This window comes from Silurus aristotelis, assembly GCF_946808225.1.
Source record: "Silurus aristotelis genome assembly, chromosome: 9".
Taxonomy (NCBI): Eukaryota; Metazoa; Chordata; class Actinopteri; order Siluriformes; family Siluridae; genus Silurus; species Silurus aristotelis.
In genome coordinates, this window is record NC_139582.1 from 3,526,038 (window position 1) to 3,545,049 (window position 19,012).

The window sequence follows — 19,012 nt, forward strand, 5'->3', positions numbered from 1 at the left end:
CCTTTTTCTGTGTAAAGTGTAAGTACCTCTATTTACCTTTTAAGCATGTCCAATGACTGCAAACAAAAGGGCCAATTTTGTAAATTCAGCATGACACACTGTAATTAGTGAGCCCTAATGCAAGTATGTCTTAAAGAAAATAAATAAAGAATCGACAGTACCTTGTCGATAAACTCACCTGGTCTAGACTCACGTCCATGAGGCAAAATAGTGAAGAAGGAATAAGAAATGACAAAGAAAAGCCAAAAAAAATGGATCAGGGTGACTTAGCCAAGGCCCCAGCATTCGAGTGAAGAGGAGCTGCAGCTCTCCGTTGCCGTAGATACGGATGCTTTTTCAAGCAAATCAGCCAATGGGAAGCTGTCATGGTGGGACAGACAAAAGACCATGTGACAGGCTTTCAGCAAGAGAAGGAGACATGAAGGGCAAGGATTACTGACTCAGAGAAAGGCAGCCCGAACTTTTCTTTACCTCACTTAGCTCACTAGCGCGAGTGAACACTGTGCTTTACCATGGGCATCAAACTGTAGAATCAAGTAGAATATAATATCCTATCATGATCATATCAGCTATATAATATCTACATACAATCTCCATATTGTACATTTATATATCCTACATTCTCTACATTCTCCATTTTGAAGAAATTCTTTCTTTGCATATGCAAGCGACGTTAGGAAGGAGGTCAGAGCACAGGGTCAGTCATGTTATAGCGCCCCCTAGAGCACAGAGTGCTAAGGGCCTTGCTCAAGGGCCACAAGAGTGGCAGCGTGGTGATACTGGGACTTGATACAGTAATCCCCCGTTTATCGCGGTGGTTACTTTCCAAAACCGCCCGCGATAAATAAAAAAAACCACGATAAACGGACGCCAGCCCAAAAATGCTATTTTATGTATACAGTACTGTACTGTATTAACATTTTACTTCCTTTTATAATTAATAATTATATTTATATTAATAATTTCATTATTTCAAAATAAAACTCCAAAAAAACAATTCCCTATAAGATTTTTGGTCCATCAGCCAAACAAATGAGTTATGTGGCAAATGCAATTCCGTGATAATTACCGCGAAATTCGAACTGCGGTAAAGCGGGAGATTACCGTATATATATATGTATGTATATATATATATATATATATATATATATATATATATATATATATATATATATATATATATATACATACACACACTTATCTGGGCTCTGGGTTGCGGATCGGAGCGTCGGGTGTTTAAGTCCCAGAATCACCAAGCTGCCACTCTTGTGGCCCTTGAGTAAGGCCCTTAACACTCTGTGTTTTAGGGGCGCTGTAATATGGCTGACCCTGTGCTCTGATCTCAGCTTCCTAATGTCGCTCGGATTTGCAAAGAAAGAAGTCGGGGCTTTATGGAGGTCAGAGCTTTATGGCAGACCAATCTGCAAAGATCTTCCATTCCAACCCATGTAAAGCATATCTTATAGGGCTGGTATTGTATACAGTGGCATCGTCATGCTGGAACATGAATAATTAAATGCTACCACATCCACAAAAGACATTGTATACAATTGTGTGCCACAAATGTTGTGGCAACAGTTTGTAAAAGAACCATATGATTGAAAAAAGTGTCCCAAAACCTATACAGACACACTGGTCTAAAAAGAGCTGTGAGCCTGCTATGGTACAAAACAGTTTCCTGTCTTGACATAAAGCATGAACTGCTGCACTCTGCTGGAGTTCTGTGTGCCGTACAAATGGGTCATTAGAACCGATTAAAAACGGTAAACACTTCAATCAATCATCATCAATCACATACTTATGAATAATTAATAGTATGATTTGTTTACATTACTGCAGGGCTGAGCTGGTGTTACATGCGAAGACGTTTTTGCATTCTCAGTAGCCCTTTTCTCAGTACCTTTTTTTTTTGTGTATTTATTCAATATATATATATATATATCTGCTCATGTTTACATTTATGGAGCGTACCTAGGAATAAAGCAACGACTTTACAATTATTGAGTTAAAGACCAGAAATGTCTCCTCTGATGGGTTTGTCTGAGGTGTCTGTGTTCAATATAGACTAATACATTTCATGTAGGCTTTCAGATGCAGTTTGGAAGGTAAACAAAGTGATTATTTCATGCTTGTATGGTTTCAGAGTGAACATTCAGTGAAGGCCAGAAGATCTGCAGCTCTGAGCTGTTAGGCTTGGGCGTGGGCTGCAGCAAGTAGTAACAGGGTTGCCAGATTGGATATGTTTCCCCCTCACCCACCCTGGATTGAATAATTATTTGAAAGAGGAAGCTGAGTTAGAAATTAGAAAGGAAACAGCAGGCATGTTGAAATAAAAGGAAATGCTTACATTTTCAACAAGGCATCAGTACCAGTATGAGTATTTCAGAATCACTCATATTAGTTCTTATTATTTCAATGTGGTTTGTTCCAGAGGTGGGAGATAATTACTTTATACTTTAGTTGATTTTTCTGGTATCAGCATTTTACATGACTATTTATTTTTCGGACAAACTTTTCACTTTCAGTCAAATGTTTTTTTTTTTTTTACACAAATGTCTGTACTTTCTACTTCTTAAATCTTTCAAACCAGGATCGTTACTTTATTTTGAACCTATTTGGCGATGTGATCATTATTTTTCTTTGTACTGCATGCCGTTTTCAGACCATCAACCTATTTCTTGTCATTTTATGGCTTTTTAAATCTAACACTGGTGTATCATTTCCTGGCTATCACGCACCACAGACGTGGGCTAGCTTATGAAGCTAACAACAAGCAAGGCAGAAGGCAACAAGAAATCTGGGGTTAACGTGAATGAGACAGAGAAAGTCAGCGATGTGAACATTCACTGAGAACAGAAACATTCCTGATCACCTGATTAACATCATTTTGTCTTTGATAAAATGTGAAATTATTTTGTATTAATATATTAATATGATGTGAGGTAGAAACCTGAGCGGGACGGATTTTTGAGTTCTGTCCCAATCTGGTCCGCTTTCTCGCAAAAATATGTAATATTCTGTAATGTAATGTTTCGTCCTGCGAAAAATCCCACTGGAAAAATGCACAAGTAGTTTTATTTTCAATGCACTGACTGCGTCTTCCTGCTACTCTGCTTTTTTTGTTTTTGTTTCACTTACTTCCCTTTTAAATATAAAGATAAAAAAAGATATGCAAAATAAACACGTTTCGTTTTATTCAAATTTGTCTTTTTTTTGTGTAAACGATAAACATGGACATGAATTGGAACTTTCAAGAACATCGACTGAAACGATATCAACTTTCACCAGAGTCTTTTAAAACATGAGTACTGTATCTGTACTTCTGTTTGAGTGAAGGATGTGTGTACTTTTGTTATCTCTGGTTTGTTTGCTGTACTGCATGTACTGCATTGTAAAACGTTATACCTGTATGAACATAACAGCACAGTGAAATTCCTGAAGATCCATAAAGTTCCCTCTTGAGTCTGGTTCCAATCTCATGGAGATTTTTTTCCTCGCCACAGTTGCCACTGGCTCGCTCACTAGGGATAAACGTACAATTATAAGGAACAAACTTATAGGCACTGAACTTCACTCTTTACACCACCATACACTCTTTTATATATAACTTTATCTCCGTAATGCTGCTTCGAGACAATGTCCACTGTTTAAAGTTCTATACAAAGCAAAATGTATTGAATTCTTCTTTGCATATCCCAATGATGTGAGAAAGCTTTGGTCAGAACACAGGGTCAGCCATGATACAGTAATAATAATAATAATAATAATAATAAGAAGAAGAATTAAAAACAGCAAATTCCCGTATCAAAATCAGTCAAGAAGTGACCTAAAAACCTGTTCGGATTTGGTTAACCTTTTTGCCACTGCAAGAACCACCACCTGTTCCCAAACCTCCCAAAACTGTCTTGATTAACGTTTCCACTTAGTGGCCATCTAATTATTTTCAGTCTTTAAAATAAAGAGAACCTTTGTGGTAAATGCTTTTAGAAAATGTTTGTGCTCATATCAAAGCAATTCCAGCAACAGACTGCATAATTTCTTACCTTTACCCATTCCAGACTGGTGCAGATTGGTGGACATGGCACCTGGAATGCAGTTGAACAGACACCCACCAAGAATTCCACTATATGAAAAGATTGTCCTGTGTAGAATTAATTGATTTAATCGCAGATGCACTTACAAGAACAATAACAAGACTTTTGAAGAAAAGCTGAACAACCTGAGAAAAGGTCACCCAAAACAGTTCTTTTGGTTCAGCTTTTTAATGAGCAATTTATACTTTTTTATTTCTTGTAGAATTTGCACACGGTTTTCATTCCAAATCTCCAGAAGAACCGTAATGCGTGGAGAAAAATTGCACAAAAAAACCCGGGTCATTTATTGAGGTTAATATTGATGCTAGAGATGATGCATGTGGGCAGTGCAGCTGTGGCTACAGTGAAAGGAGACTTTTTAAATTGTGATCATTGGGTTTCTGTAGTAATGCCATTTATTTTAGCTGAATGAGATTCCTGTCTGTGATGCAGCGCTCTGTTATTCTGCGTTTCTCAAAAATACTGAGGGTTTCTAATGATGGAATTTAAAGATGGGAGGTAATGAGGTACAAATACTCCATTACTGTACTTAAGTAGGTTTTTCTGGTATCGGTATTTTACTATTTATTTTTTTGGTTTTTCTTTTTACTTTCACTCATTACATTTTTACACAAATATCTGCACTTTCTACTTACATTTTAAAAGCAGGTTTGTCAATTTAGTTTTAGTCTATTTGGTGATATTTTGTGCACCATTTTCAGCCCTTTTTCAACCTGCCACTGGTGTATCATTACCTGGCTCTCACGCACCACAGATGTACTGTAAGATAACCTACGAAGCAAACAACAAGCAAGGCAATAGGCAGTAGGCAACAAGAAGTCTGGGGTTAAACTGGATGAGACAGAGGAAGTCAACGATGTAAACATGACTAAAAATAGAGACATACCGGATCACATGTTCATCATCTTTTCTCTGCTTGTGTTCTATATGGCTGTATACATTCATTAGGTAAAAACATTTGCCATTTTTTTCTATTTATATATCAATATGATATGAGGTTCAGTTACCAGCGTGACACTAAAACAGGTCGTAGTAATGTCTACTTTTTACTGAAGTACGTCAGAGCTCGAACTTCTTTACTTTAACTTGAGCGAAAAAGTGTGGTCAGAACTTTAACTTTCACCAGAGTCTTTAAAATCATGAGTATCTCTGCTTCTACTTGATTAAAGGATGTGTTTACTTTTGAAATGTTTGCATATATACGTATATTATTATAGGAATATTATAGGAACTATAGTCAAAGTTGGTGTATGTAGACGTGCTGGGGGACCTGATTATTGAAAATTTTACATGTTACTGTATTTCTAATCGAAGGAACGAAATGGATTTTAAAAAAACAAGTCACTAAAATGATTCAATCTTCCCATCATGATTGTCCACCATCTCATTTTCTTTACACATATTTTGCTTTTCCAGCAATCTGGCAACCCAGCTGTGGTAACGGTGAATTCGAACCTGGGCGGCAGCGCGCCGTAGTGCAGCCAAAGCACAGGGACTGAACACCAGGCTGCTGTATTTCCACCCCGAAAACCCCTCAAATAACAGCTTTCTTTTCCTTTTTATTTGTATTTCTTTGGTCTAATTATTGTTTTAAACCAAGCCTGGACGGATTCGAATGGTCTTCATGCATCTGTGGACCATTAAACCACGACCCAATCCCGAAAACATCTCGACAGGAGCAACAAGCCAGAACTGGATCCATGTAAGTAGAGCAAAGAGGAGTGTATTTTATTGCGTTTTCTGGTTAATTTTGTGGAAATTGAGTAAGAAATCCTTCCAAACGAGGTTCAATCAGTGCTGTCGGATTGTCTGGCTGGATACTAGAGATACTGAAGACCTAGCAAGCCTGCTAACTCAGTGATAATCCTGGAGAAATCCCAGGAAATGGTTCTTTGTTAGATATTGGCGTCAATTAGTGATCTATATATATTGTTGGTCAATCTCGAGAAGGTGTGTGTGTGTGTGTGTGTGTGTGTGTGTGTGTGTGTGTGTGTGTGTGGTTTCCAGATGTGGCTGCAGTGTTGACACGGCCTGGCTGAGAGATATCAATACGCAGTGATGTCATCCATCTCGCCCATCAGTGCTGCAGGCTGAGGGACATCAACACAACCTACTGAGTGGCCTACTACATCTCATGCCCAGGGACCACCGCTTCCTCCTTCTCTAGTTCATCTAAATAACACATATATTACACCTCGGCTTGCCTCGAACTGAGCGTCTCTCTCTCTCTCTCTCTCTCTCTCTCTCTCTCTCTCTCTCTCTCTCTCTCTCTCTCTCTTCTGGACCTTCTGTGTCTTGGTCCAGGGAAACGCCCTGTTCTGAACCAACAAGCAGCACAATAACACCTACAGGGGTACACTAACTTTTTCTTCCTGGCAAGGCAAGGATCTTTTTTAAATATTAGGTTTAGATTATGATTGTGTTCTTTTCTATTTCCCGAATCGGATTCATTGTTTGAGTTGACATCAGGCTGAGGTTGATTCGGTTTTAATTTTTGGGTTGTGGAGTTTAAACCTGTTTCTTACTTCGATTGGGTTAAAAGCTTTTGACCACCTGAACACCCCCACCTTTCCAAACACACGTACCCCGAACACACCCGACTTCCCAAACAACAACCCGACACACCTCCAAACATCCCTAAACACCTCAGCTTTATAACCAACTCAACCTGCCCCCAAACACACCCATACCCTGAAAACATGCACATTCCAAACAACCTAGCACATCCCCAAACACTCCAGTCTCCCAAACAACAACCCAACACGCCCCCAAACACACCAGTCTCCCAAACAACAACCCAACACGCCCCCAAACACACCAGTCTCCCAAAGAACAGCAACCCAACATGCCCCCAAACACACCAGTCTCCCAAACAACAACCCAACACGCCCCCAAACACACCAGTCTCCCAAACAACAGCAACCCAACACGCCCCCAAACACACCAGTCTCCCAAACAACCCAACACGCCCCCAAACACACCAGTCTCTCAAACAACAGCAACCCAACACGCCCCCAAACACACCAGTCTCCCAAACAACAACCCAACACGCCCCCAAACACACCAGTCTCCCAAACAACAGCAACCCAACATGCCCCCAAACACACCGGTCTCCCAAACAACAACCCAACATGCCCCCAAACACACCAGTCTCCCAAACAACAACCCAACATGCCCCCAAACACACCAGTCTCCCAAAGAACAGCAACCCAACATGCCCCCAAACACACCAGTCTCCCAAACAACAACCCAACACGCCCCCAAACACACCAGTCTCCCAAACAACAACCCAACACGCCCCCAAACACACCAGTCTCCCAAAAACCACAACCCAACACACCCCCAAACAAACCAGTCTCCCAAACAACAACCCAACATGCCCCCAAACACACCAGTCTCCCAAACAACCCAACACGTCCCCAAACACACCAGTCTCCTAAACAACCCAACACACCCCAAACACCTAAACAACCCAACACACCCACATACACACCAGTCCCTTAAACAACAACCAAACACACCAGTCTCCAGTTTATATTATGATTTTTTACTTTTCTATACACGATGTTTTTAGTTGACATCAGGCTGAGGTTTATTAGTTTTTATTTCTGGGTTGTGAAGTTAAAATTTGTTTCTTTCAGTATAAACCTAAAAATACCTCGATTGGGTTATTATGTAGAATAGCCTTTATTCGTCACATATACATTACAGCATGGTGAAATTCTTTCTTCGCATATCCCAGCTTGTTTAGAAGCTGGGGTCAGAGCGCAGGGTCGGCCATGATACAGCGCCCCTGGAGCACAGAGGGTTAAGGGCCTTGCTCAAGGGCCCAAGAATGGGAGCTTGGCGATAAGGGGGCTTGAACCCCCGACCTTCCGATCAGTAACACAGCACCTTAACCACTGAGCTACCACTCCCCATGTTTGATATCTAACGCCCCCACCACCTGAACACCCCCACGAATATTGATTCCCTGAAGCATTTTTAGCCCTTACATAACTGTGAGAAATAACGTTTGCGTGGATCTGAACGTGTTCTAAACGTCCTCCGTATTTTGATCTCTCGATGGATTTTTCTGCTCGTTATGTTGATGGACATGGTAATGCTCCTGAGTGTAAACACAGGACATGATTTTTTTTTTAGATATGCCATCTCCCATGATGTTTTGGCATCACAGTGGCGAAAACGTTCTTGAGCTCAAGTTGCATTGGTGCATCACAGTGTATAGTGGAGGAAAGAAGCTATTAATGTTATTTAATATGCGTTCCACGCATATATATGAATTATATTAATAAATATTAAGGAAAATAAATACGCATTTAAACTGAAACAAAAAGTTATACTGTAAATAAATAAAAACAGTTACATCTAAAATTTATTTAAAAAACGCACTTTAAAAAAAACAGCAAGTGGTGTCAGTGATTTGCCTCTAGTGGCCGCCCTTGTATGTATAACGCACCCCGGAAAAACTATTGGTCTGGATTTTTCACGTTAGCTGAACATTAAACAGTTTTGTCTCCGATTTCTGACATGGGAGTGAGGAAAAGACAGGCTGGTGGTGAGGGATCGAAATGCGTATGGCAGTTATAACGGTGGTAATAATCTTGTTGACCCTCTATAACATTAAATGGCGTAACCAAAAACAGAAAATATAATTATTCGTTTTTTAATAATGCATAAAATATGGATGTTCGCCCTTTTTTGTTGGACACATTATAACGGCTATTATGAGAGAGTTTGCGGGAACGAATGGAAGGGATTGATTCGGAGACCTATTTCCAATGGCATCGTACGAAAGACGACGTTTGCCGCAGCAGAAAACCAGCCTCTAAACTTTCTGGAAGGTGTTGAATGGGGCGAATTGTGTCCACAGAGCCGGCTCTTCCGGTAGCGTGAGCTACGAATAGTTCACAGGCAGGGGTTTTTGATGAGGGAAAACCTCACCAGAATAGCTCTCTTTTTTTTTGCTGCATGCACGTCACAGTACAAAAGGTTGTCTCATTTGTCATGGCAACAAAAGGCAAGGTGGCTGGTTGCCATGCGCCGTTCCGGTTGAGTTGGCTGCGGAGAGTGTTTTACTTTTAACGGAAAGCAGGGAGGTTTAAACCTGTTGTGGCGTTCATTGTTGGCGAACTGATGAAGCCAAAGCTCTGATTTCTGGTGTATTTTTGTATTTTTTTATTAACATTAATGCAGTTGGGAAGTTAAAGGCCTTGCTCTGGATTTGAACCCATGACATTTTTAACAGTAGTTTATTAGGGTGGTCCACCACTTAACACGTTTGATGTTTTCTGATGCTCCTTAGCCCTGTGTACCGTTGCACGCCTAGAAGTCTAACATCTTATCTATCAAGTCGTCACTTCCCAAATCATTGCAAAAACTGCTTACTTTCCCTGAACGAGGCCATGTAAATGACCTTGCAAATGATCAAGCCCAAACCTTTTCTACAAATCAAGGAGATTATCTCCTGTATGCCTGGTATATGGCTGTGACTTCTAAGCAGTTGTCTGAAGGCTATTTTCCTTGTCTTCCCGCCAAAAACCAGCCTGTAGAAATTCTCATTCTGCAGTACGTTTGCTGCTACGACCTACGTGTACCGACTAACCAACTTGGAAAGGTGTATTGATCAGTGTGACATGGTGCTGAAACTTCTATTCCACAATAGGAGAAAAAAACCGAAATGGAAATATTGGAATGTATTGGAGTTTTGGTTACCAGAATCCTTTCTTCTAGATTACCTCAAGCTTTCTTCAGTAAACTGACATCCCAAGATGATCTCTTTTTGTTTCGTGTTTCGTTTACCACTAACACACGCTGATGACGTTCTAAACCAGGGGTCGGCAACCCGCGGCTCCAGAGCCGCATGCGGCTCTTTCATCCCTCTTCTGCGGCTCCCTGTGGCTTTGGAAAATAAATAATGAGTATTTAATTAAAATGTATTTTTATTTTAGTTTGTTAGTTTGAAATGTAATTATAAATTTGAAGATTTTGGTGATCTTGTAAAATCTAAATAAAACGTGTTAAAGTTTTTTGTCGCTCTTCATATGCGTCACAACCGCTAATGTGCGACACCCACCGGCACGCGACTTCTTAAACTTTGGTTGACGGCACACAGAAGAGGACGACATTTTTGGTTTGCTGCCGCTGGATAATTTATGTTCGGCGTTCTTTTCATAAATACAAGAAGGACTCAAATAGACATTGAGTATTTTACTTGAAAGTAACCTTCAACCCAATGTCTTTTTTTAAGGAGTTCAAAATTTTTTTGTTGCATGCAAAAATGTAATTTCATTCTCTCTGCAGTTCATTGATTTCATAAATGCAACACATTATGGTTTGATTATACATAGCATAAAGGCAACCAAAAAAAACCCGTTACATGAAGTGTTATTTCAATTTAAATGTCAAAAGGGTTTTGTGGCTCCCAGTGTTTTTTTTTCTGTGGGAAACCGGTCCAAATGGCTCTTTGTGTGGTGAAGGTTGCCGACCCCTGTTCTAAACTAATTGCAATGTTTATTCTCTATTATATATTTTTGTCTCCATTTTTTTTCTTTATGGCATTTGCGTTTTCCCATTAACACAACAAACTGTTATTCGCTTCAAGAAACTGGTGGTGAGGGACATTTTTCTTACCTTTTAAAGACTGGACACTAGACTCTCATTTTTATTGCTTTGTTGAGTATATTTTTCTTAGTATACATTTTTGTCAGAGTAGATCATTATGGAAAGCCAACGAAGATTCTGAAGCTGGCAGCCTGAACAGTGCTTAAAAGGTACAAGATCTGAAGCCGAGGCAAAAGTAAGCATGCGATTAAACCCGTCCCTCTTTCATGCAGTTGTTATCTTAAATCGATAACATTGGGAAACAGGGTCCAGATCTATTCTTTGTAACATCCGGGTGTGGCCTCGATCGGCATCCCTCTGCCCGAGTCTCTCAGCCCACAGCACCAGTAGACAGAATCCACATTGTTCCATGTGACATGTACAGACACGCTGAATTATAGAGTTACGCTATGCTTGCTATTTCTGCGTTCATTCACTCGGTTGTTCAGACTTGAATTGACCATTCAGGAATGAGCACGAGTGGCGAGATTCTGAATTGTTGGCGCCCTTGGTAAAAGTTTTTTTTTTTTTTTAAAAACACGTTTATGGGAAAAGGGTTCTGGTATTATTTGTGAACAAATTATAACAGAAGCATTGATGCAAATGATGTTTGACATTAGTGTAGGAAGATTTTAGCATTTATGAGTCACTTTTCACTAGGGGATAAAAATGAGGTGAGAGAAAGGCCAAAAAAGAAAGGAGGCAAAATTGTGTTGAGCTTCAGGTGATGTAAAAAGAGGTTTAAAAAAAAAACCTCTCCCAAGGTGTACTTTTAGTGATTTTGTAGATGATTTAGCATTTGGGATCCAACTTTCAAAGTTGCTAACCCAAATACTGTTAATCTGTAAGTCATGCCAAACCTACCAAACCTGCCGAATCTTCTTTCAAAGGTAGGAGTCTGGAGGCCGATAGACGCTACTGGAACTTTATTTCAGACCAGACGAAATTAGCTTTTTCTCAACAAACGCTGAAGCTAGGTTTGGTTTACAAAGGTGGATCGTTACAGAAAATAACCTATTTCCTACTGTGATCTGTGATGTTATGAGGCTGGTCTTATCCACAAAGACCATGGAAAGAAACCTGGTTAGGATGGAGGATACAATGAAGTAAGACAAGCGGACCTTCCGCTTTTGCAACCTCTAAAGCAATGCTGCAACACTCTTGCGTCTGTTTTTTGAAGCAGCTTCTTCACCTGACACACAGCACAAGAACTTCTTCGATGGACCCTTGCGAGGCCTGTTCCTAGTGGAACCAGTCTTAGAAAACCTCTGTATGACCCTGACCACTGTAGTGTAACTCGGTTTTAGAGTGATCTTCTTATACCTTCTGCATCTTTGTGGAGAGCAACAATTCTAACTCTCAAATCTTTAGAGAGTCTTTACCATGAGGTGCCGTGTTGAACATCCAGTGGTCAGTATGAGAGAATTGGACCCGAAGCACCACATTTTAACTGTTCTAATACGAGATACACACATTTGTATGGTTCTGTCACTCAAAACATGATGAATAGGACGTGTGGTTTTGCACAGTTAGACCACATACAGCTGATATTGCTTGGGGTGTACTCACTTTTGTTGCCAGTTCTTTTAGTTATTTACGGATTATATACATTTCCCCGAATTCCTGGTAAGATTCCAACTTGGAATATTTTAAAAATTCCCCAGATGAAGTTCCAATGAAAAGCGGCGTGCCCTTATGCTACTTCCTGTCATTGTTCAAGTTCAGAAATAAGGAGACTGCCATCTATCTAGTGCTCAAAACGTAACAACTGAGATGAATCTTGTATATATATAAAAAAAAAAAAAATCACTTATTATTGCGTTTTTGAGAATCCATAAAGTATCGGCAAAAGAAAATCGCGATACTCTCGTGGATCGATATTTTCGTACACCCCTATTAAATAGTACTTGAGTTTAAGTAGTAGTAAGTGATGCACTAATCCAATTTCTTTCATCTTTCCCTTTTCAGATTTGATTACGAAGGGCGTGAAAATGACAGAGTATAAACTGGTGGTGGTTGGTGCTGGTGGCGTGGGCAAGAGCGCCCTCACCATTCAACTGATTCAGAACCACTTTGTTGACGAGTACGACCCTACGATTGAAGTAAGACTCGATCCAAAAAATGGAAACATTGTTACCCCTTACTCATTTTTTATTCTGTAGAGGTACATTATATTTCCAAAAGTATTGGGTCACCTGGTCATAAGTCTGGTGGTCTGGTATGTGATTTCTGAGCATCGCATTCCACATTTAGTCCCAATCTGCACTTATAATTCCCTCCACTCTTCTGGGAAGATGTTCCACCAGATTTTGGAGTGTGCTTATGGATATTTGTGTTCATCAGCCACATTGGTGTTATGAAAGGCAGGTACTGATGTAGGTGAGGAGACCTGGGGTGCAGTCAGTGTTCACATTCCTCCCAAAGGTGTTCAGTGGGGATGAGATCAGAGCTCTATAGCAGCAAGATCTTCCTCTCCAAAGCATGTAAACCAGATCTTCAGAGAGCTCACTTTGTGCACAGGGGCATTAAATTGCTGGAACAGGTTTGTGTTTCTAAGTTCAAACGAATGCAAAGTTTTATTAAAGCGCCATCTAAACGTCCTGTACAATTGAGTGCCTCCAGTTTTGTGGTAACAATTTGGAAAAAGAACCACATATAGCAGGAAAGTTCAGGTGTCCCAATACTTTTGGCAATATAGTCTTGATTAGTATGGTATATAAAAAATGCGTCATCACGCATTTTTTAGACTTTAGACTGGATGTGCACAGCTGTAATTTGCTTGTTATGTCACGAGGGCAGCAGCTGCCATGGCAGTACAGCAGCTGCCATGGCAGTACAGCAGCTGCCATGGCAGTACAGCAGCTGCCATGGCAGTACAGCAGCTGCCATGGCAGTATGGCAGTACAGCAGCTGCCATGGCAGTATGGCAGTACAGCAGCTGCCATGGCAGTATGGCAGTACAGCAGCTGCCATGGCAGTACAGCAGCTGCCATGGCAGTACAGCAGCTGCCATGGCAGTACAGCAGCTGCCATGGCAGTACAGCAGCGCCCTCAACAGTGCGACTAAATATGAAAAACAGCAGAGATTCTGATTCTAACATACATCAGATATTGTAACGTAACACATGCCATATTCTGAATTTTAAATCATTATTTCAGATGTTTAGTATGGTCTTAAAGATCTTCAGGGAATTCTGCATATTTACGTTTGCAAAAGTATGGAATTTATAAATGAAAAATGTGTAGGAGCTCTTCTTTTAATATATTATGTGGTCCATTTTTCTTTCTCAGGACTCGTACAGGAAACAGGTGGTGATCGATGGCGAGACATGTCTGCTGGACATTCTGGACACCGCCGGTCAGGAGGAGTACAGCGCCATGAGGGACCAGTACATGAGGACAGGAGAGGGCTTCCTCTGTGTCTTTGCCATCAACAACACAAAGTCCTTCGAGGACATCCACCAGTACAGGTTATTGCATCCCACGCTTTATTTGACCCAAGACCAGATCCTCAGTTCCTGGCTTGATTTGGTCAATCTTCTTTACAGGGAGCAGATCAAAAGGGTAAAAGATTCCGATGACGTCCCCATGGTGCTCGTGGGTAATAAATGCGACCTGCCAGCTCGTACAGTGGACACAAGGCAAGCCCAGGAACTGGCCCGCAGTTACGGCATCCCTTATATCGAAACGTCCGCCAAGACAAGACAGGTCAGGAGCAATTTCCAAGATGTAAATTCAGTTGGCGTGGATGTTTAGGAAGTGCTAACACGTGTGTTTTTTTTACGCAGGGAGTGGAGGATGCGTTCTACACACTGGTGCGTGAAATCAGGCAGCACAAGCTCAGAAAGCTGAATCCACCGGACGACAACGGCCAAGACTGCATGAACTGCCGTTGCGTCGTGTCATGACCAAGCAAGTAGCCTTCATTTTACAATCACATCACATGTTCAGCAACGGCGGCGGAAATAAGTATTCAACACATCGGTTTTGTTCTCGTGCAGACATTTTGACAAGACGTTGTTTTTAACTCCAAACCTGCACAGAGAAGAGAAAATCGTAACATTACAATTCAATGCCATTCATTCACTTTTATTCCTTTCGGTTCAGACAGACAGCAGATTGTTAATTTACTTAAACGCCTCCTGACTTCTTACACATGGCCCCTTTCACAAACAGGCTTTTTCCTGTTGTGTCTGCAGGAAGACGCAGCTCTACCTCTGCCATGTTAATCTGTATTCTATGTGACTCTCAGGACACCGTAGTGTTGCGATATTTCATGTTCACGTTAGCGGTGCTGAGAGAACGCGCTCGAGAAACAGTTTAGCGAGGAGAAATCGAAAAAACTAATCTAAGATCGTTTTTTCTAAGATGGGTTTTAGAATTGTTGCCCTCCACAAAGATGCCGAGGCTGGAAGAAGATCTGAGTAACAGTACAGTGGTCAGGTTCATTAAGAGGTTTTTCAAGATGGGTTCCACTTGGAACAGACCTCACAAGGGTCCATCAAAGAAGTCGAGTCCTCGTGCTGCTTCAGAAAACAGCCGCACAAGTGCTGCAGCATTGCTTTAAAGGTCTTGTCTTGTCAGTGCTCAGACCATATGGTTTGCATGGCCATCGCCCCAGAAAATTGTGTCTTGCCTATAGTCATGCATGGTGGTGGTAGCATCATGGTCTGGGGCTGCATGGTACTGGGGAGCTGCGGTTCATTGAGGAAAACATGGATTTCAACATTTACTGGGACATTCTGAAACAGAAACTGATGCCTTCAGAAACTGTGCCGAATAGCAGTTTTCCAAAATAATAACAATACCAAACACCCCACCCAGATAACATCTGCTTTGCTGAGGAAGCTGAAAGTGATGGAAGGTGATGGAGTGGCAAAGTATGTCTCCAGACCTGAACCCTATTAAGCCCCTGTGCGGTTCCTCAAGCGGAAGGTGGAGAAGCTCCATGTGTCTGACATCCAGCAGCTCTGTGATGTCATTATGGAGGAGTGGAAGAGGATCCCAGCAACAACCTGTGCAGCTCTGTTAAATTTCATGTTTAGGAGGATTAAGGCAGTGCTGGATAACAATAGTGTTCACACAAAATATGGACACTTTGGACACAGTTTTGACATGTTCACTGAGGGTGTACTTACTTTTGTTGCAAGTTGTTTAGACACTAATGGCTGTATGTTGAGTTTATCTTCAGAGGACAGTAAATCAGAGGACATGCTGCATATTTACTACTTAAATATCTATACATTTGATTTCTATAGTATTGTCCCAATGGTTTTCAAAAGCTCACGGTATTCATATTCTTCTGGTTTTTCAGGTTGCTCACATAAAACGGAAGAGACTTTTGGAGCGTCTGCTTCGCTCCGACACTCTGATGCCTCCACTGATGTTAGAGGTTTGGACCGGACTGTATAAAAAGGATAACCCTTAACATTGGCACAAGTGGATTGAACTCTCCACCTTGTTTTTTCTTTTTTTTTCTTTGAGGGACATCTCTGACAACGTCCTCCACTGGAGAAAACTTACCTCAAAGACTGTAGTCTCAACACTGGGTTTGCTTCGGGAACGTAACACTTCAATATATTATCCCACACTTTAATACAGCACTATCTACTCTGTGCTGAACACAATAACCTCGCCTTTCCACCTCATCAGCTTTGGATTTGATCGCCGAACTCGAAGGAGGAATGTAGAACTTTTACCGTATTCGCATTTGTGAACGCTTAGATTAGCAAATATAACGAGCCGGGGGGGGGGGGGGGGGGGACGTACATTTTTTATTGAGAGGGGTCTAACTCGATGTGATGTATATATACTGATCTCTCGCAAAAAAATACGTCTGTTCCAGTGCAATAGTTTGTTGATGAAGGTACAGTGACATGATAGCGGAACACACTGCTCGGGCATCGTTGATTTGCACACGGCATCAGACTGCGTTTTATCTCTCAGTCTCTATTAAAAGGATAACGCAAATTTTTCCGATCTTGTCACCGAACATAGGACACGTTTGCTCCTTGGGGTTATTTGCGCTTTTCTTGAGCATCAGTTCACGATGCCTGTAGGTTGCTCTATACTTTATACTATATCCAGAGGGCAGACTCGTAACTGAATTGCACATATTGCAACCTTAAAAGCCTAAAGCACTTACATTATTGCCATCACTGTGCTTGTTTTTTTTTGTTTTGCTGCTCAGGGCACAATACAGTCTGGAATGGAGTCTCTTGTCTTATTGTGGACCAAATGGATGTTAACAACCATGCTCTTTTTTTTTTTTTTGCAAGTGTTTAGAAAGGGACACTGAAGTTCTATGTGATGTGAGCAAATCAAATCAGTGCTCTTTTAGCTCTGATATTATTGTAAATTTTTTTTTCTTCCCCCTAACATCTTTTTCTCTCTTTTTAATGTATGTCAAAGTGACTGCGTCATAGTCGATTAACAACCTTCGGAGCAGGTCCACTTGCCCCTGAATGTTTTTCTTTCATTGTTCATTTACATGTAACGTTATTAAAAAAAAAAAATTACAAAAATTAGATATGCGGATTCACTTGCTAGTTGGAATGGTTTTGAACATTAAACATTTCCCCCCCTCATTTATTAATAATCGTTTTAATGGTTTCAAGACTCCACTTATTCTTCAACCAAGTCCTGGATCTTCTGAGATGCTATGCTTAAATGGAATATCCCCCAATTCTGTTCATATTCATTATACAGGGTGGCGGCGCAGGGAACAGGGAAACTTTGGAGTTGGCACCCCTCCAATGTTTTTTTTAACCAGTGGTGTATATAATGAAGTGAATGTAATTTGTTATTGTACGTTAGTAGCTTTTTCACGTGTCTGTACTTTACTGAAGTATACTAGCACTTTGGATTAAGTACAATAGAAGTTACTTTTACTGAAGTAATATTTTACCTCTTGCGTCTCTACTTTAACTCAAGTACATGTACTTCATCCACCACCGTTTAAAAACCCTTGCCATTAGTCATAATGGAGCAGTGGACTGGTGCGTTATTACCAGTTAGGACGTCCTGATCGTGTCCTGAGTGTGTAATTTTCAAGAAACATTTAATTTAATTAAAAAATAATAATTCCCCAGGTGGTGTTCGAACGGCTGTCGGATGGGTCTCAAATCAGTCGTGTAAATACTAAAGTATTACTAACAATTGCAAACAACCAGGAACTCCATCCCGCAGGAAATTGTGCATTTATTGCATTGCTGCAAATACCTAATATCTGTTATTTAACCGATCAAAGGCTTTAACAGTGCTATTAGATCTTTCTTTAAATAATGAGCTGCTCCCGGATCTTTCCATGACCTCGGCTGTTATCTGGAGAGTAAGTTCAGTAAGTCACACATTAAAGCTGTGTACATATGTGTTATGACTGATTATGAGATGTGTGTTCTGAGTGTTTTGAAGTATTTCAGTGTTTTTTTCATGTATTTGTTTTTAGAGTGGTGGTGGAGTCATGATTATTTATTTACTTACTGCAGGTGGGTTTAAGAGGCATAACCTGGGGTTCATGCTATTATTATTATTGTTATTAATATTATCATTAATAATATTAATTAAATTACTTTTATAAATAATAAAAAAAAATTTTTTATTATTAATATTAATTAAATAATACAAATAATTTAATTAATATTAATAATCATTGAATAATTTTTATTATTTATACCTTTATTTCACTGGGTTATGAACAGCGTAGCCTATGGGTACATAATTGTTTGATTAAACAGTAATAACTCAGTTATTATATTTGTAAGTACAGATGTTATTTATTAGCTGAATTCACCAGACTATTAAATGTCATTTAGTTAATTGCGTTTAATTATTAAATATTGAATTACCTACTCGGTTAATAACTTTAAATCATAATAATGGATTGTGAGACTCCACTTTAACCAGTAAATAATTAAGGTTGTGGGAAGCATAACTGAGTGTCTGTTTTTACATTAATTAGCACTTAATAATTAATTAATGACCTATTTATTTATTTATTAATTTATTTATACAAAAAAAAATCACATGCCCTTGTCTATGCGTCCCACAGACCACTACTATAACTGTATAAATAAATAAATAATTATCACCACAGACCCTTGTTTAACTTTTTAGCTTTCTATACCCTACTGTAATAATGGCAAAAAGTATTGATTGATTCATAGTTTGATCGATTGGTTGAAATTAATCAATAAAAAGTAAATGATGTAATTAATGTTTATTAGGTTGATTGATTGATTGATTGATTGATTAATTGATTGGTTAATTAATAATAATTTGCATCATCACAGTGTGACTCCCATACGTCAGTAACT

General features: G+C 40.0%; 1 protein-coding gene and 1 long non-coding RNA gene across 6 annotated transcripts; one reads left to right on the forward strand and one right to left on the reverse strand.

The window, feature by feature from the left end:
- Positions 1-5,352: 5,352 nt before the first annotated feature.
- hrasb (HRas proto-oncogene, GTPase b) lies at positions 5,353-17,292 on the forward strand. 4 transcript variants are annotated; one of them, XM_083550082.1, is made up of 7 exons: positions 5,353-5,796; positions 6,102-6,474; positions 12,666-12,799; positions 13,989-14,167; positions 14,246-14,405; positions 14,486-14,609; positions 16,012-17,292. In XM_083550082.1, the coding sequence occupies exons 3-6, from the start codon at positions 12,689-12,691 to the stop codon at positions 14,603-14,605; spliced, it is 570 nt and encodes a 189-aa protein (XP_083406208.1). In that variant the 5' UTR covers positions 5,353-5,796; positions 6,102-6,474; positions 12,666-12,688; the 3' UTR covers positions 14,606-14,609; positions 16,012-17,292. The 4 variants fall into 4 exon arrangements, with proteins under 4 accessions (XP_083406208.1, XP_083406210.1, XP_083406209.1 ...); XM_083550083.1 differs by having other exon boundaries at positions 5,529-5,796; positions 14,486-14,613; XM_083550085.1 differs by lacking the exon at positions 16,012-17,292 and adding an exon at positions 14,901-15,029 and having other exon boundaries at positions 5,529-5,796; positions 14,486-14,613.
- On the reverse strand, positions 6,197-8,358 carry LOC310730869. 2 transcript variants are annotated; one of them, XR_014534990.1, is made up of 3 exons: positions 7,614-8,358; positions 7,500-7,557; positions 6,197-6,811 (listed from the first exon to the last, which is right to left on the reverse strand). It is a non-coding gene; the product is annotated as an uncharacterized lncRNA (long non-coding RNA). The 2 variants fall into 2 exon arrangements; XR_014534991.1 differs by lacking the exons at positions 7,500-7,557; positions 7,614-8,358 and adding an exon at positions 6,849-7,493.
- Positions 17,293-19,012: the final 1,720 nt, after the last annotated feature.